Source organism: Heptranchias perlo, chromosome 4, assembly GCF_035084215.1.
Source record: "Heptranchias perlo isolate sHepPer1 chromosome 4, sHepPer1.hap1, whole genome shotgun sequence".
NCBI classification, from domain to species: domain Eukaryota; kingdom Metazoa; phylum Chordata; class Chondrichthyes; order Hexanchiformes; family Hexanchidae; genus Heptranchias; species Heptranchias perlo.
The window spans coordinates 110772369-110789731 of record NC_090328.1 but is presented as its reverse complement, the minus strand read 5'-3'; the positions used below and the strand labels follow the sequence as shown (position 1 = coordinate 110789731).

The 17363-nt window shown below is 46.8% G+C and overlaps 1 protein-coding gene across 1 annotated transcript in view; it reads right to left on the bottom strand.

Annotated features, from left to right (window-relative positions):
* Positions 1-347: 347 nt before the first annotated feature.
* The window catches only part of LOC137320663 (putative nuclease HARBI1), a 56983-nt gene continuing 39967 nt past the window's right edge, over positions 348-17363 (bottom strand). Inside the window, exons 4-7 of the mRNA XM_067982342.1 lie at positions 8950-8965; positions 7108-7280; positions 6202-6262; positions 348-910 (exon numbers count right to left, since the gene is read on the bottom strand). Of these exons, the coding sequence (XP_067838443.1) occupies positions 348-910; positions 6202-6262; positions 7108-7280; positions 8950-8965 (813 nt within the window). The remainder of the gene's footprint in view (positions 911-6201; positions 6263-7107; positions 7281-8949; positions 8966-17363) is intronic.

Sequence of the window (17363 nt, the reverse complement as noted above, 5' to 3'; positions counted from 1 at the left end):
TGTGGGAAGAGGAAGTCGAAGGTTTTGTAATCACCAAGGGTATGCACAAGGGTGTCTGACAGACTGTCATGTTCTTCATTTGGTTTATGTTAAAATCACATTAAATGCTATGATTCTCACCAGCATTGCCACGTCTTGCCCATTCTTGAGTCCCTTTTTGTGAAAGCGCCCTTACATCTGGTTGCTCATGAACGGTGAGACTTGATGCCACCCTTTGGGTACGTTTGCAGTGGATGTATGTGTCGTTGTATAACTGTTTTTTGTGCAACCTGGGTTGGGGGGGTTGAGGTTTAGGTGGTCCTTACAGCTGGTCTGAGTACTTGGCTGTAGTCACTTTGCAGATCTCCCTATGAGAATCTATCAAATATGAGTGACTCTCTGGCATGGCGAGCAGCCAGATGAGATGCTGTTTTGCCAATGGTGTGCACATCGTTGTCCTCCTCATCCTCCTCTTCGATGTTGATGAAAGGTGCGGCTGCTTGTGGAGCGCGTGGGACCTCATCCACCAGTAATCCTCTCTGTTGGACGATGTTTTGCAGGACGCAACACACGAGTATTATTCTACATTCCCTCACCGGTGAGTACTGAAGGGCTCCCCCAGATCGATCCAGACACCAGAAGCTCATCTTCAGCAAACCTATGGCTTGCTCTACGACAGACCTGGTGGTGCTGTGACTGTTGTTGTACTGCTTCTGTGTGTCGCTGGTGGGATTCTTCACAGGTGTCATGAGCCACATCTGCAGGGGGCGTCCCTTGTCTCCAAGAAGCCATCCCTTAAGTGTGTCTTGTGCGTGGAAGAGGGCTGTCGGGATGTTGGATTCGCACAGAATGAAGGAATTTGGCACGTGTCTGCATAAACCTCTTCCGGTGGTCACAAACCAGCTGCACATTGATAGAGTGATATCCTTTTCTGTTGATGAATATTCCTGGCTCATGTGGAGATGCTCGGATTGCTACGTGTGTGCAATCAATTACGCCCTGCACCCATGGGAAGCCAGCCAGAGAGTGGAAACCCACTGCCCTCTCAGTCTGGTTGATGTCATCGATGGGGAAATTGATGTAGTCAGATGCCCTGGCAAACAAGCCATCTGTGACCTGTCATATACACTTATGGGCAGAGGACTGAAAGATCCTGGTGATATCACCGTTGGCGTCCTGGAAGGATCCGGAGGCAGTGGTGACTTTAACTGTGACAGGTAATGCGTGGCCACCAGGCCCAGTAAGGAGCAGCTCTGCGTGAAGGAGCCTGCAGATGTCTGTGACCATCTGGCCACTCAATCTGAGCCTTCGTAGGCACTGCTCCCCAGAGAGGTCCAGGAACCTCAGCCTCTGCCTGTAGACCCTTTCACGAGGGTAGTACCTCCTGCGACATCGGCCCCTCCGTTGTTCCCCTCTCTGCTCTTCTGCAGGTCTCTGTGTCACACCTCATTTTTCAGCGTATTGGGGCTGGGACTCGTTTCCACTCCCAAGTTTTAAAATTTTTACTGTTCCCCCTGCCCCCAACCCACTCGTTCTTCGGGGTTAAAATCATGCCCTTGGATTCAATTGCAGGTATCATGAAAATGAAACAAAAACAAACAGCTTGTCTTTTATGGATGTAATTTCCAATTTTTCTTTGTAAACTACCAGAGGGTTATGAGAAATCTACTGTTTGAAACATTTCGATTGGTTCAGACAACCAGGATAATAGTAATTGGCTGGTTTATTGCACATTTTTTTTATTAATCTGTTAACTAAAAGTTTTCATTTGTTTTCCTTCAGTTGATGTGATAATGCAGAACTATAAATCATGAGTGGAAAAGACTTTGAATATGGTTGTCCAATACTTCAACTGTCCATTGTGTCTGTAACTGACTAAAAAGGTATGACACTAGTCAGTGAAATGAATCTTCATGTGGCCTCTTGTAAAGTCATGTTGTACAATACCAAGTCTGGTCAAATCGTGTGACTCAGTTCTCAGAGCCTGCCATTAATCTCCACCATGACACCACAACCATTTCATTGTTTCCATACATGTACTGCACTTTTGTGGGAACCTGAGAAAACTTACTGAGAACACACATGCCCCATGATTGGTATTAAGATACCTAAGGATGAAGTTGAAAGAGAGCTCAGAGTTTTGGTAGACTTGACATTAAATGTATCCTACCAATGCACAGCAACAGTCAACATCAGGATGTTGAACTATAGTCAAACAATTGAAGATAAGTCACAGGAGGTTGTGATCGGACTGCACCTTGAGTACTATGTCTACTTCTGGTTACTGAGACAAAGGGCAGACATTAAAGAGCTGGAGGCAGTGGAGAGAAGAACTGCAAGACCCATCCCTAGTATTAAAGGTATGAGTTATGAGCAAAGAATGGAGAAAGTTGGGGTCTTCAGCTTGGAAAAGAGGCATCTGTGCTGTGATCTTTATAGAAATATACAAGACAGTTAAAGGTAGGGAAAAGGTAAATCCGGAATATTACTTGAAAGTAAATTGTGTGATTAGGATAAGGAGACATGGGATCAAACCAATGAAAGGCAAATTTAGGACAGATACCAGGAAATCTTTCTTGATACAGAATGATCAACAAATGGAACAGACTCCTGGATAGAGGATTGGAGGCATAAACCCTGGCGTCATATAAGAAACAATTGGATGGGACATCAGAATTGACTGTGGGGCATTTCTGGATGGATGAATTAAGATAAAGTGAATTGCCTCCCTTTTTGATAATTATCTTGTGAAAATACAAGAACAATGCACGAAGTCGACAGGGAAAGGCCAATCGTGAGTTGGAAACATGAGTACCTGATTAAAGTAGATGAATGATGGTAAATATATTTTTGACTTAATGTTGATCACAATTTAGTTTAACATACAAAGGTCCCTTCAAGGCTTAATGAAGTCATTGACCATTGCAGGTGAATGATGATGGACAGACATGACCATTACTATAATGTTTTTAAATATTGGCTGTGTAAACTTGTCCTTATTGTTCCTCGTTCACCACTGCTTACTTTGCTACTGCTGCTTTTATCACCACCTTTGCGTCCACTGCTGCCTCTGTGTGCATAGTCACTCAAAATTTGAACACTTTCACCCTCAGCTCTTAAAACTCCCCAGGGACAGCCAAGTTTGAAGAAGCAAAAGTCAGCATTGTGCAAAGAAGGAACCATGGTTCAGGCAAGAGGTGCTTTACGTCTTGTTCCCTGCCCCATAGGATCCATTTCACATTGCATTTCTCACATCAACTACCATGTGGCCTTTCTGACTAAGATCGCCACTTTGGTACCAGTTTTGGGCTATGGGCCCATACCTACTGGGAACTGGAAAGTGAGGACTGAGAAGGCCAAACATCCAAGGAGATTTCATCACACCAGTTTAGATTGAATTTGCACCCAAATTTCAGAGTCAAAAAGCGAATGACATCAAATAGTTGTCAAATGATGCCATTTGTTTGACTTTTGTTTAACATTAAATTATACAGTTTCAAATCTGGCCAGGTGGGAGGTTCCCCATAATAAAACTTGTGTAGTCCCATAAAGTAACATAAGTGATTTAGAATGTATAAAATCACATCGAGAAAACATACAAAAAGCATTGACACAAAGTTATACTTTATACAGCACTCATAAATCTTGAACTCAGTTGTGATCGACAGTTCCAATTTGTATATTATATAGAGTATTGTGCTGTTTTGAGGTTTATGACAAGAGTTCTGAGCACTATTGCACTCCTCCAGTCATAAATGCCAGCAATAATGTGCTGCATTTAAAACATATTTACTGTGAACCTGTTTACCTGATGCTGTAAGTGCAAAGTCATTTCTTTGGAGCATGGATTACAGACCACTGTGATGATTTGAGCAGGGAGGCTTTGAAACTGGTTGGTTGAACAGCTCTTGCTTTCAATGGCCCTACAGCTACAGATGAATCATCACAGCGGCTAATGTTTCAAATAAACAGAACAGCAATGGCCCCGATATTTATGGGGAGGCTGTGGGGGAGGGCAAAAACAGCCAGTGAACGGCAGGACCTCATTAGAAATGTTTTCTTTTGTTTCCCGCATGGCCCAATTGACAGGCGGGCCAGCTGCTGGGTGGGAAAACCAGCGGCAGAAGGCCGCAGCCGGGGTCCGTTGGGGATGGTCTCTGGCAATCGGGAGGGGCGAAGGCCAGAGATTGGGGCTTGGGATGGGGGGAGAGAGAGGCCATCATGGGAGGGGACAGGACGGAGATCAGTGCTTGTGGTGGCGGGGGGGGTCGGTGATCGGCAGAGGGGAGGCCTCAGGCTTCCTTGAAGCTGGTGTTGTTCTCCTCAGAACAGAGAATGTTAAGGGGAGACTTGATAGAGTAAGTGAGGAGAAACTGTTTCCAGTAGCAGAAGGGTCAGTAACCAGAGGACACCGATTTAAGGTGATTGGCAGAAGAGTTAGAGGCGACATGAGGAAACATTTTTTTATGCAGCGAGTTGTAATGATCTGGAATTCACTGCCTGAACGGTTGCGGAAGCAGCTACAACACTGGCATCTACCCGACAATGTGGAAAATTGCCCAGGTATGTCCTGTCCACAAAAAGCAGGACAAATCCAATCCGGCCAACTACCGCCCCATCAGTCTACTCTCAATCATCAGCAAAGTGATGGAAGGTGTCGTCGACAGTGCTATCAAGCGACACTTACTCACCAATAACCTGCTCACCGATGCTCAGTTTGGGTTCCGCCAGGACCACTCGGCTCCAGACCTCATTACAGCGTTGGTCCAAACATGGACAAAAGAGCTGAATTCCAGAGGTGAGGTGAGAGTGACTGCCCTTGACATCAAGGCAGCATTTGACCGAGTGTGGCACCAAGGAGCCCTAGTAAAATTGAAGTCAATGGGAATCAGGGGAAAAACTCTCCAGTGGCTGGAGTCATACCTAGCACAAAGGAAGATGGTAGTGGTTGTTGGAGGCCAATCATCTCAGCCCCAGGACATTGCTGCAGGAGTTCCTCAGGGCAGTGTCCTAGGCCCAACCATCTTCAGCTGCTTCATCAATGACCTTCCCTCCATCATAAGGTCAGAAATGGGGATGTTCGCTGATGACTGCACAGTGTTCAGTTCCATTCGCAACCCCTCAAATAATGAAGCAGTCCGAGCCCGCATGCAGCAAGACCTGGACAACATCCAGGCTTGGGCTCACAAGTGGCAAGTAACATTCGCGCCAGATAAGAGCCAGGCAATGACCATCTCCAACAAGAGAGAGTCTAACCACCTCCCCTTGACATTCAACGGCATTACCATCGCCGAATCCCCCACCATCAACATCCTGGGGGTCACCATTGACCAGAAACTTAACTGGACCAGCCATATAAATACTGTGGCTACTAGAGCAGGTCAGAGGCTGGGTATTCTGCGGCGATTGACTCACCTCCTGACTCCCCAAAGCCTTTCCACCATCTACAAGGCACAAGTCAGGAGTGTGATGGAATACTCCCCACTTGCCTGGATGAGTGCAGCTCCAACAACACTCAAGAAGCTCGACACCATCCAAGATAAAGCAGCCCGCTTGATTGGCACCCCATCCACCACCCTGAACATTCACTCCCTTCACCACCGGCGCACCGTGGCTGCAGTGTGCACTATCCACAGGATGCACTGCAGCAACTCGCCAAGGCTTCTCCGACAGCACCTCCCAAACCCGCGACCTCTACCACCTAGAAGGACAAGAGCAGCAGGCACATGGGAACAACACCACCTGCACGTTCCCCTCCAAGTCACACACCATCCCGACTTGGAAATATATCGCCGTTCCTTCATTGTCGCTGGGTCAAAATCCTGGAACTCCCTAACAGCACTGTGGGAGAACCGTCACCACACGGACTGCAGCGGTTCAAGAAGGCGGCTCACCACCACCTTCTCAAGGGCAATTAGGGATGGGCAATAAATGCTGGCCTCGCCAGCGATGCCCACATCCCGTGAACAAATAAAAAAAAAAGATTCAATCGTAACTTTCAAAAGGGAATTGGATAAATACTTCGAGGGAAAAAATTACATGGCTATGGGGAAAGAGCAGGGGAATGAGACTAATTGTATAGCTCTTTCAAAGAGCTGGCACAAGCACGATGGACCGAATGGCCTCCTCCAGTGCTGTACCTACTAAGATACTGTGATTGAGGGATGGAGGGGAGCACTCTTGCTCCTCCTGGACCAAAGGAGTGCTGTAAAAGGCACTTACCTTCTTGAACTGGCAGGTCGCACCACCCTTTTACTGATGGGTTTCCTGAGTCCTGGGAATCCTGCACGTCAACAGTTTAATTTAAATCAGGCTCCTAATTGCGCCTTGGGGGTCTGATTTAAATATGTTAATGATGCGTTCCACCTCTCCACGGCAGGACACTCACATGCCACGAAACCCCTCCCACCGTGAAAATGGCGGCAGGTCTGTACGCAGCGAGTTGTGGACGCACTCCTTGCTTTCAAATTTTTAACATGACCCCCAACTACCCCCCGCCCCCCCCGTGGGGGGAGGGTTTAATATTGAGGACTATGTTTCAGAAATTATAAAAAGATTCCCAAATTAAAATCAGACCACAGTTAGCTTCAGGGGAAACAAAATCTCTATGTGACTGGATTCATCTTTTAGTCAATAATTCACAGCTTCTTATTTGTAGTAATTTTTAACAACTCATCCTATCAAATGAATTGTAGACTGTTCCCATTATTCAATGGAAAGTAATTCCTACCTCACTGTCATGTCCTTTTTGTAGATATGAAAATACATAAGCAACTTTCATAACTGTGTAAAGGAGAGTGTTACATTTTCTTCTTGTTCAATGGTGATCTGGCATCTTCGATTAAATCCCATTGCTGTCAGGTGATGCAAGTCCATACAGTGGAACCATAATAGTAGCAATCATGAGCAGAACAGAAGAATGGTCCATTATAATGGAAACACTAAGTGACAAACTGCAGCAACAAAACTCAAATGGAAATTTCTGTTTTTAAAAAAAATGTGAAATCAATTTGACGTGTGTTTACTGCTATACAGTATTCTCACAGTTCAGGTGATATTTATAAACTACATGTGTTATTGATATTTGAAGTACTTGATTGTGTGAAAGCCTTAAGACATCTCTCATACTCTTTTACACAGTAGGACTATGGCCGGAGATGGCTGTCCTATCAGTTGAGACGAGGTTGAGAAGCCAATGTCATCCTGCATTCCACGAATATATGGATCTACAAATGTGCCATTGGATAAATCCCACTGGTTTACACTCTGAGTCTCTGCATTACACGGCAAACCTGGCAGCACTACAGAGACATACAATGTAAAAGTGGGAGATCAGAGCATGGAGGTCATTTTCTTGAAACAGGGACAATGACAAGCTCAAAAGTAATAGCACTTTGTAAAGCATAGTTGCTTGGATAAAATGGCTTTCATGTGTCTGTTTAAAGTTCTAATTGAAGGTACTTTTCTAAGTGTCCCTGTGTCAGAATGATCTGATCAACCAAATAGTTCTCATGCTACTAATGTTAACCTTACCACAACACAACCATCTAATCACTCACCTCGTTACAAGCTGGATGTGTGTTCAAATATTGTGGTTTTATGACAATAGGTGGATTGTTGAAGGATTTCACTCTGCTTTATGTCCCTAATTCACATTTGGTCCCAAAATTGTATCTCTTTGGAGATGTAAGAACATAAGAAATAGGAGCAGGAGTAGGCTATATAGCCCCTCGAGCCTGCTCCGCCATTCAATAAGATCGTGGCTGATCTTCACTTTCCCGACCGATCCCCATATCCCTTGATTCCCTTAGAGTCCAAAAATCTATCAATCTCAGCCTTGAATGTACTCAACGACTGAGCATCCACAGTCCTCTGGGGTAGAGAATTCCAAGGATTCACAACCTTCTGAGTGAAGAAATTTCTCCTCATCTCAATCCTAAATGGCTGACCCCTTATCCTGAGACTATGCCCCCCCTACATTTCTAGACTCTTCAGCCAGAGGAAAGTGCCTCTCAGCATCTACCCTGTGAAGCCCTCTCAGAATCTTATATGTTTCAATGAGATCACCTCTCATTCTTCTAAACTCCAGAGAGTATAGGCCCGTTCTACTCAACCTCTCCTCATAGGACAACACTCTCATCCCAGGAATCAATCTGGTGAACCTTCGTTGCACCCCCTCTAAGGCAAGTATATCCTTCCTTACATAAGGAGACCAAAACTGTACATACTCCAGGTATGGTCTCACCAAAGCCCTGTATAATTGCAGCAAGACTTCCTTACTCTTGTACTCCAACCCCCTTGCAATAAAGGCCACTATTCCATTTGCTTTCCTAATTGCTTGCTGTACCTGCATGTTAACTTTCTGTGTTTCATGTACAAGGACACCCAATTTAGTGAGGTGGAAATGCTTTGCTCACTGTCCTGAGAAAGGTGAATCTGCCAGGGCATCAATCCTTCGAGCAGTGCAGGGCTGGATACCTCGCGACAAAAAAGGCTCACCTTATGATCCTTCAAAGCCTCTCCACCATCTACAAGGTAAAAGTTAGGAGTGTGATTCAGTACTCACCACTCAGCTGGATTGGGTGCAGCCGCAACAACACTCAGGAAGCGTGGCGCCATCCTGAACAGAGCAGTTTTCTTGATCGGTGTTCCTGACATTGGACTCGTTATCCACCTCCTCCATTGCTGGTGCACTGTGGGTGCAGCATGTATGATGTATAAGATGCACTTCAGCAACTCACTAAATTCTCTTCAACGGTACCTCGCTCTCCTGTGCCAAGAAGTACAAGAGCAGCAACGTTGGGGGAACATCATCACCTCCAAGTCACACGCCATCCTGATTTGGGCACGTAGCATAGTTGCTTCACCATTGTGGGAGCATTATCACCACAAGGGCTGCGGTGATTCAAGGAGAAGGCCCACAACCGCCTTCTCAGGATAAATAGTGATGGACAATCAATGTAGCCTTGCCTGTGTCGCCCACAACCTGAGAACAAATATATAAAAAAACACATCTCTGAAAAGGGGAATCCTTTCGGTGAGAAAGTTGATTAAGATCAGAACCAATTGGTCAGACTTTCCTTTCTTGCAAGGGCACCTGCTACTATATCAGTGTGACATTTCAGTTTCTCACATCAACAATCCTAAGACCTGTAATGAAGAAGCCCGGTTATCTATCTACAAGCAAGTTAATAAAACTAAAAGTGATTGAAAATGTGCAAGGAAAGCTCTAAGGGATAGTTTTCCTCTATTGCTATTGATAATGAAATTGTAAATAGGTGTATGTAGAATGCATGTATAATTTTGCTATAAATGACGAACAGCAAGAATTTTCTCCCGAAGAGATGTGCACAGACAACCTCATTATTGCAACAGGAGAGCCAAAGATCTTTCATCCCTAAAGGTAGGGAAATGTACTGAGACTGCTGCTGATGGGTCACAAGAAACAATGGAAGAAGTCAGATGAATGAAGCTCAGGAGACATCAGATCCTCTTACAGAAAGTAGGCAGGTTTTGAAAATAAAAGAATGACTTAGAATCGTAGAATCATCGAAAGGTTACAGCACAGAAGGAGGCCATTCGGCCCATCGAGTCCATGCCGGCTCTATGCAAGAGCAATCAAGCTTGTCCCACTCACCCGCCCTATCCCCATAGCACTGCAATTTTGTTCCTTTCAAGTACTTAAACAGTTCCCTTTTGAAGGCCATGATTGAATCTGCCTCCACCACCCCCTCAGGCAGTGTGTTCCAGATCATAACCACTCGCTGTGTAAAAGTGTTTTTCCTCATGTCACCTTTGGTTCTTTTGCCAATCAACTTAAATCTATGTCCTGTGGTTCCTGACCCTTCTGCCAATGGGAACAGTTTCTCTCTATCTACTCTGTCCAGACCCTTCATGATTTTGACTACCTCTATCAAATCTCCTCGTAACTGTCTCTGTTCCAAGGAGAACAACCCCAGCTTCTCCAGTCTATCCACGTAACTAAAGTCCCTCATCCCTGGAATCATTCTAGTAAATCTCTTCTGCACCCTTTCTCTCGCCTTCACATCTTTCCTAAAGTTCGGTGCCCAGAACTGGACACAATACTCCAGTTGTGGCCGAACCAGTGTTTTATAAAGGTTCATCATGACTTCCTTACTTTTGTATTCTATGCCTCTGTTTAGAAAACCCAGAATTCTGTATGCTTTTTTAACCGCTTTCTCAACCTGCCCTGTCACCTTCAATGATTTGTACCCCCAGATCTCTCTGTTCCTGTACCCCTTTTAGAGTTGTGCCCTCTAGTTTATATTGCCTCTCCTCGTTCTTCCTACCGAAATGCATCACTTCGCATTTTTCTGCTTTAAATTGCATCTGCCACTTGTCTGCCCATGGCACCAGCCTGTCTATAGCCTCTTGAAGTCTATCACTATCCTCCTCACTGTTTACTACCCTTCCAAGTTTTGTGTCACCTGCAAATTTTGAAATTGTGCCCTGTATACCCAAGTCCAAGTCATTAATGTATATCAAGAAAAGCAGTGGTCCCAGCACTGACCCTGGGGAACTCCACTGTACACCTCCCTCCAGTCTAAAAAACAACCGTTCACCACTACTCTCTGTTTCCTGTCCCTTAGCCAATTCTGTATCCATGTTGCTACCGCCCCCTTTATTCCATGGGCTGCAATCTTGATGATAAGCCTACCGTGCAGCACTTTATCAGACGAATTTTGAATGTCCACATCGACTGCATTGCCCTTACCTACTCTCTCTGTTACCTCATCAAAAAACTCTATCAGGTTAGTTAAACACGATTTGCCTTTAACAAATCCGTGCTGGCTTTCCCTAATCAATCCAGCCTCGTCCAAGTGACTGTTAATTCTGTCCCGGATTATCATTTCTAAAAGTTTCCCCACCACCGAGGTTAAACTGACTGGCCTATAGTTGCTGGGTTTATCCTTACACCCTTCTTTGAACATTTGCAATTCTCCAGTCCTCTGGCACCACCCCCGTATCTACAGATGTTTGGAAGATTATGGCTAGTAGTTCCGCAATTTCCTCCTTTACTTCCCTCAGCAATCTAGGATGCATCCCATCTGGACCAGGTGACTTATCTACTTTAAGTATAACTAAACTTTCTAGTACCTCTTCTTTATCAATTTTTAGGCTATCCAGCATCTCAACTATATCTTTTACTGAGACTCTGGCAGCATCTTCTTCCTTGGTAAAGGCAGATGCAAGCTACTCATTTAGTACCTCGGCCATATTAAATGATGGGCGGTTTTGTGCTATAGATTTGTGCACATTAGAACCATTAGATTGATGCCTTTCAATCCCATTTCATTTATGGGTCTTATGCCTAAAGGGGAAAGCGGACGGTGGGGGGGGGGTAGATTATAACTATGTGAAACCATCACCCAGACCCCAGTTATTTTCTAGCTTTTAACATTGAAAATATTATGGTCTGTGACTTTCATAGCAACAGTTCAGTGATGTATGAGAACATTTTCCTGTCCTAATCTTATTTTCCATTTGATTAATTACTGGAAGATGACGCTGCTTACAATAATATTTTTTCAGACTCCTAAGAGCTGTGAAGATTAGTGTGAAGAGTAATCTTTGGGATATTAATGTGGGCAGTTTGCTGGGCGATTTTTGGTAATGATATTGCGTATGGGGATAAGTTGAAGTGTTGGGGAATATTTTGTTCCTGTTGGCATTAAGATTACAGTAAAAATGTACTTCTAAAATGCATGTCTTGCTGATGCTGGAATTAACTTTGCAGTGCTCCTATAACAGGATCAGACTTTTTCTTCTGTATATTTACATTGCCTTTTATGTAGTGTTAAACATATCAAGCATATGCAGGAAATCAAGCGATTTCATGCTTTTCTTAGCTGTGTTCTTGTGCATATGCACACTGACACATTGATGACATTGGCAACAGGTAAAATAAACATTACAACTCATAAAACTCCAAAGGGTCAATGTGGTGCTGACTGCCTTTTTTTAAACAAATAATTTTGACTCAGTTTCTTTTTGATTTTGTAGGGTTTCCCTCACTGGTTCAGGAAGCAGATTGAGATTTTTAGAGAATGTAGCTCTACCCTGGAAATTACTGTTCGTGATATTGATGGATGACTTCAGATGACCAGTGGGAGACATTATGGGAGGCATTCATCCATTTAAAAAATAAAACTGGTTAACACCTGCATTAAAATAGTAGACAGAGAAGTACAATATGAACGCCTTCACGCTCTCTATCTCTCTGTCTCTACCTCTTGGTCTCAGTCTCTCCGCCCTCATATCCTTTTGCATCTGGGGCATGATTTTATCTTGGCCAGCACTTCTGTAGATATTTGTGTGAGTATTTGAAGTCCTGGGTTTTCCACACGCCAGGCAGCCGGATTGACAGGCAGGTTGTTTGTCGGGAGGGAAAGGGGCCGTGAATTGGAGAGGGGGGAGAGGGGGAAGGGAGGGAGGGAGAGAGAGATCGTGGGCTGTGGATGAAATCGGAGGGTGTGATGAGGTGCGTGGACATGGACAGCATCGGGAGAGCCTTGGAGAAGATCAGGGGGTCCACCAACAGTGGTGGGGAGGCAGTCTAGCATCAGGAGGGAGGTCCGGCACGGAGTAGGGGGGAATCCAGCATCGAGGGGGGAGGGAGGACCAGCATCGGGGGGGTGGGTGCATTATCGTGGGGGGGGTGGTCCAGCATCAGGGGGGGAGGTCCAGTATCTGGGGGGGTCCAGTATCTGGGGGGGGGTCTAGTATCGGGGCGGGGGGAAGTATCGGGGCGTTCCATCATCGGGGGGAGGGGGGAGTCGAGCATCTGGGGTGGGGGAGTCCAGCATCGGGGGGAGGGGAGGTCCAGCATCGGGAGGAGAGGTCCAGCATCGGTGGGGGGGTGGCCCAGTGGCAGGGGGGAGGTCCAGCATCGGCGGGACACTTGTGGGGGGGGGTTGTCCAACATTGGGGGGAGGTCCAGCATCGGGGGGAGGGGGTCCAGCATCGGGGGGAGAGGGTCCAGCATTGGGGGGGAGGTCCAGCATTGGGGGGGATCCAGTATCAGGGGGTTCCACATCGGGGTGAGTCCAGCATCGGGGGGGGGGGGGGGCGGTAGTCCAGCATCGGTGGGGGTGGGGTAGTCCAGCATCGGTGGGGGGGAGGTCCAGCATTGGGGGGGGGTCCAGTATCTGGGGGGGTCAAGTATCGGGGTGTTCCATCATCAGGGCGGGTGGAGTCGAGCATCTGGGGTGAGGGAGTCCAGCATCAGGGGGAGGGGAGGTCCAGCATCGGGGGGAGGGGGTCCAGCATCGGGGGGGAGGTCCAGCAATGGAGGGGGGGATCCAGTAACAGGGGGTTCCACATCGGTGGGGAGAGTCCAGCATCGGGGGGGGGGGGGGGTAGTCCAGCATCAGTGGGGGGGAGAGTCCAGCATCGAGGGGGGGCGGCGGGTGGGAGTCCAGCATCGGGTGGGGGGGGATTGGCCGATCGCGCCAGGTGAGCTTGTTGGGCCTGGATGAAGCACTCCTGCTCCTCTGGGCCCACAAGCATTTCAATAAAAACACTCACCTCATGGATCTTCCCACCTGCTTTCACCTGATGTGAATCGGAGCGATGGGAAACCCGAATAGGTAAGGTTAAATTCACTGGACATTTCTAATACACAAAAAATTAAGTACCTCAACTATCGCAATGAGGTACCATTGCCCTTTTAAGTATAAGCCTGCCAGCTTTAAGCGGCGACAAAACTCCCGGGTTCCTGTTGCGCGCACGCATCCAAATGTGCCTGAGTTAAACCTGGAAATGGACGCATTGGAGCAGGGATGTGGTCCCACGCCAAAAATCAACTATTTTTACTGCCCACCCACCCCCAACCCTCCTGTTCTTGGTAAAAATTCCGTCAGTGGCAGAAATAAAGTTAAGCTTTCCAAAAATATATTTCTTTTCATGTCTGTATTGTGGTTCAGTAGATGTGGAGGATGGCATCCTACCAGAGGAGCAGGAAGCATGGAGTACATGCCTGCCCATCCATCTGTTGAGATCATCGATATCCAGCCATACAGATGAGGAGGATTGCTATCTGATCCTCACTGATATTTTAATAATTAACCAACCACTTTAACTAGCAGCACTTTGAAAAGTATGGGCTATAAATCGGCCGTGTAGCGCACGTTTCTAGGTGCTACGCGGACTCCTAAGGTCCCAAAATGGCGTCCGGAAAGCGTGTGCACGCTTTCAACATGACTTGAGCCAGGCGCCATCTCGGTAAAGGCTTTTGCGCAGGTGCAGCTAACGAACGCTAGTACCATGTAAAGAAAGGAGAATATGCGTTAGATCAGTGTGCAACGCTGATTTAAAGGGACAGATGTGATTTTGGAATGCAACGCTCCAGCTAACGCATTGTCTTAATCACGCAGAGCTGAACAGATCGTAGACAGTCTGGAGAACCCCCCACCATCGCTATTTAAAGGGACCATGCAGGATTTACAGGTTAGTTGCTAGATTATTGCTTCTGGCTGCTGATGCACTTGTACCTGTTTTTGGAGATCTCCTATACTTCAATACGAGGACTAGGGGACGTAGCCTAAAAATTAGAGCCAGGACTTGCAGGAGTGAAGTTAGGAAACACTTCTACATGCAAACGGCAGTTGATGTTAGCTCAATTGTTAATTTTAAATCTGAAATTGATAGATTTTTGTTAATCAAAGGTATTAAGGGATATGGGGCTAAGGCATGTGGAGTTAGGTCACAGATCAACCATGATCTCATTGAATGGTGGAACAGGCTCGCGGGGCTAAATACTCCTGCCACTTGCTGCGTCCTGTTATGCACCACCTTCTCCGGCAAGAAAGCAGGACATGTGTCAGTGAGTGTCCTGCAGGATGTTTGGGTGATGTGCCTGTCAAGGTTGAATAGCTGCCAGTGTGTGTGACCTGTGAGTTGTGAGCGTGCAGCTTGCAACAGTGGTAATATGTGAGGGTGAGAGGAAGCATCTGTTTGGAAGAGTTGAGTACTGATTGAAAGAGTTTTTTGGTAGGTGGGTGATGGGACGTGTAGTGTGTGGAGCAGTGGATGTGGCTAGTGGTGCAGTTGGTAGGAGACGCCACTTGACAGTTGACCTCACTCACCTTAACCGCTCATGCCAAAGCACTGAACTTCTTCCTGCACTGTATCCATGTTCGTGGTGCTATGTGCCTGGCATTGACTTCGTCCTCTACTGCCTCCCACTGCCTCGAGAGCATATGTCTGGAGGACCTCTTGTCCCCCTGTGGATATAGGAGACCCTCCTCCTGTCCACTTCTTGCACCAAGGCCTCTAGTGCATCAACAGAGAACCTTGGTGCACGCTCTCTCACAGGCCTGGTACAAACTCAGATCAGCAACGTGTGAGGTCTGGTATGTAGATTGGAGGATGTGGGATTTAGTAATGCGCAACCTTTATTCAATATTTTACCATAATTCAACAGTTTGTAAATATAGGGATGGAACCTGCATCTGTGTTTTACGTGTGCAATGTCTGATATCCGTTCAGACTCCCTGCGGACCCGTATCTTATATTTTGCACCTAAGAGGTGCAGACTGCCTTTAAAAGGTGCAGGTTGCCTTTAAGAGGTGTGAGCCACTCGTGCTATTGGGGCCCCCTGCTGGTGAGAAGACATTTAACAGTGCAGCCATGCCTGGCTCCTCGCCGGAATCAGGTAAATGACCAGACAGCATAAATCTCATGTGCTGCCTGCGTCGCATCGACCGGGAGCGGGTTAATCACGCACCACGACCCCTGTGCCCGGATTCAGAGGTTATCGAAATTAACCCCCTGTGTATCTGACACCTTGAGGTCCAATCATGATTATATGTCTACATTCCTAACTCACATTAACAGATTTTGTTACTGATTTTGCGAATAACCAATTTCAAGATACACAAAATCAGAAGAACAATAAGACTTGTTCTTCCTCATGTTCTGACATTTCTCCAAATTACTTACACACGGTTCCTCCACTCCCTATTTTTTTCTTGGACATTGTACAATCATTTTTTTTGTGATCTTTGTGCTTATGTTGTTATCGTTCAGTATGGCACAGACTTGACTGATTTTAACTTTTAACAGGCTGTGAGCTGAACCGTCTAGATTTAAAGGGACATTGCTCCAATGGATTTTGCTGGAGCAAAGAGCAAGAAGACCCAATGGAGCAGCACAGGGGCAAGGCTGCTCCAAGATTCAGCGATGCCTCACTTCAGCTGCTTCTAGGAGAAGAGAGCACAAAATGCACACGAGAGGGCGAGGACAGGAGGGGGGCCACAACAAATGGTGGTCCTCACAAACGCGGAGCAGGAGGTGCTGGAGATCAGCCTTACCCTCGAGTGTCTGTCCGTCGGGGATGCCGAGACTAGCACCCCACAAGCGTCTGGTGACATAACTTTAACATTCATCACACACAACATTAATTGACGTTAACAATGTTTGCAATGTAGAAGACCTCAATATGCTCATCGCAACATGATACATCTGTGTTGATGCTTAATATTGCCTTCTGTTCTCTTACAGGCCCTTCAACGACCGCAGTGACGGCAGAGGGCGATTCCTCAGAGGAGCTCCCGGCCTCTGAGGGTGCACCGTCACATCATAACGAGCCATCCACCAGCGCAGATACTCACACCTCGGTGGATCCTGGTAATCAGTTAGTTGGGTTGGCACCTGGTGAGTCACCACACACAAGTGAGCACGAGCAGACACTGGTGGCAGGGGCAGCTGTGGAGAGTCCGCGTCGGTGGGAGCATTCTTCTCCAGGCTCTGCTCAGCTGCACACAGATGCTGAACCCTGGGGGCCATCCTTTAAAAGGAGAAAGATCGAGGGACAGCAGCACATTTGTGAGGTGCTGGAATAGGTGCCACGCACACTCTCCACTATAGTCCAGAGGATGGAGGAGTCCAACTCCAGCATTAGTGGGATGGAGGCACAGGTACGTGAGGGAATCTCTGAGATAGTGTCACTGGGACGTGAGCAACTGTCTGAGATAGTGCCGCACGTAACTGCTGAAATGTCTGACATAGTATCGCAGGCAAGTGTGGGAATGTCTGTGATGGAGAGAAGGCTAGCCTCTGTTGAGCTTCAAGTACGGCTCACAATTGAGTCCATTCAGGCCCTGACAATGGCCATTTGGACTCAGGGTGAACAACATTCTTAAACAGGCAGACAGAAACTTTACAACTGGGCTTCCAAGGCATCATACATGTCCTCCAAACTGTTCTCCAGCAGGGTAGTAGGAGTGATATGGGCCTGGTCCAGGAGAGGGATGATGGTGAGAGGGGACATGGAAGTGGGGACACCACTCAAAGCGCTCCCACGTCTCACCCGTTGCCCCCCTCTCATCCAGTACTCGCAATGCTGCCTCCTCTCCAGGTGG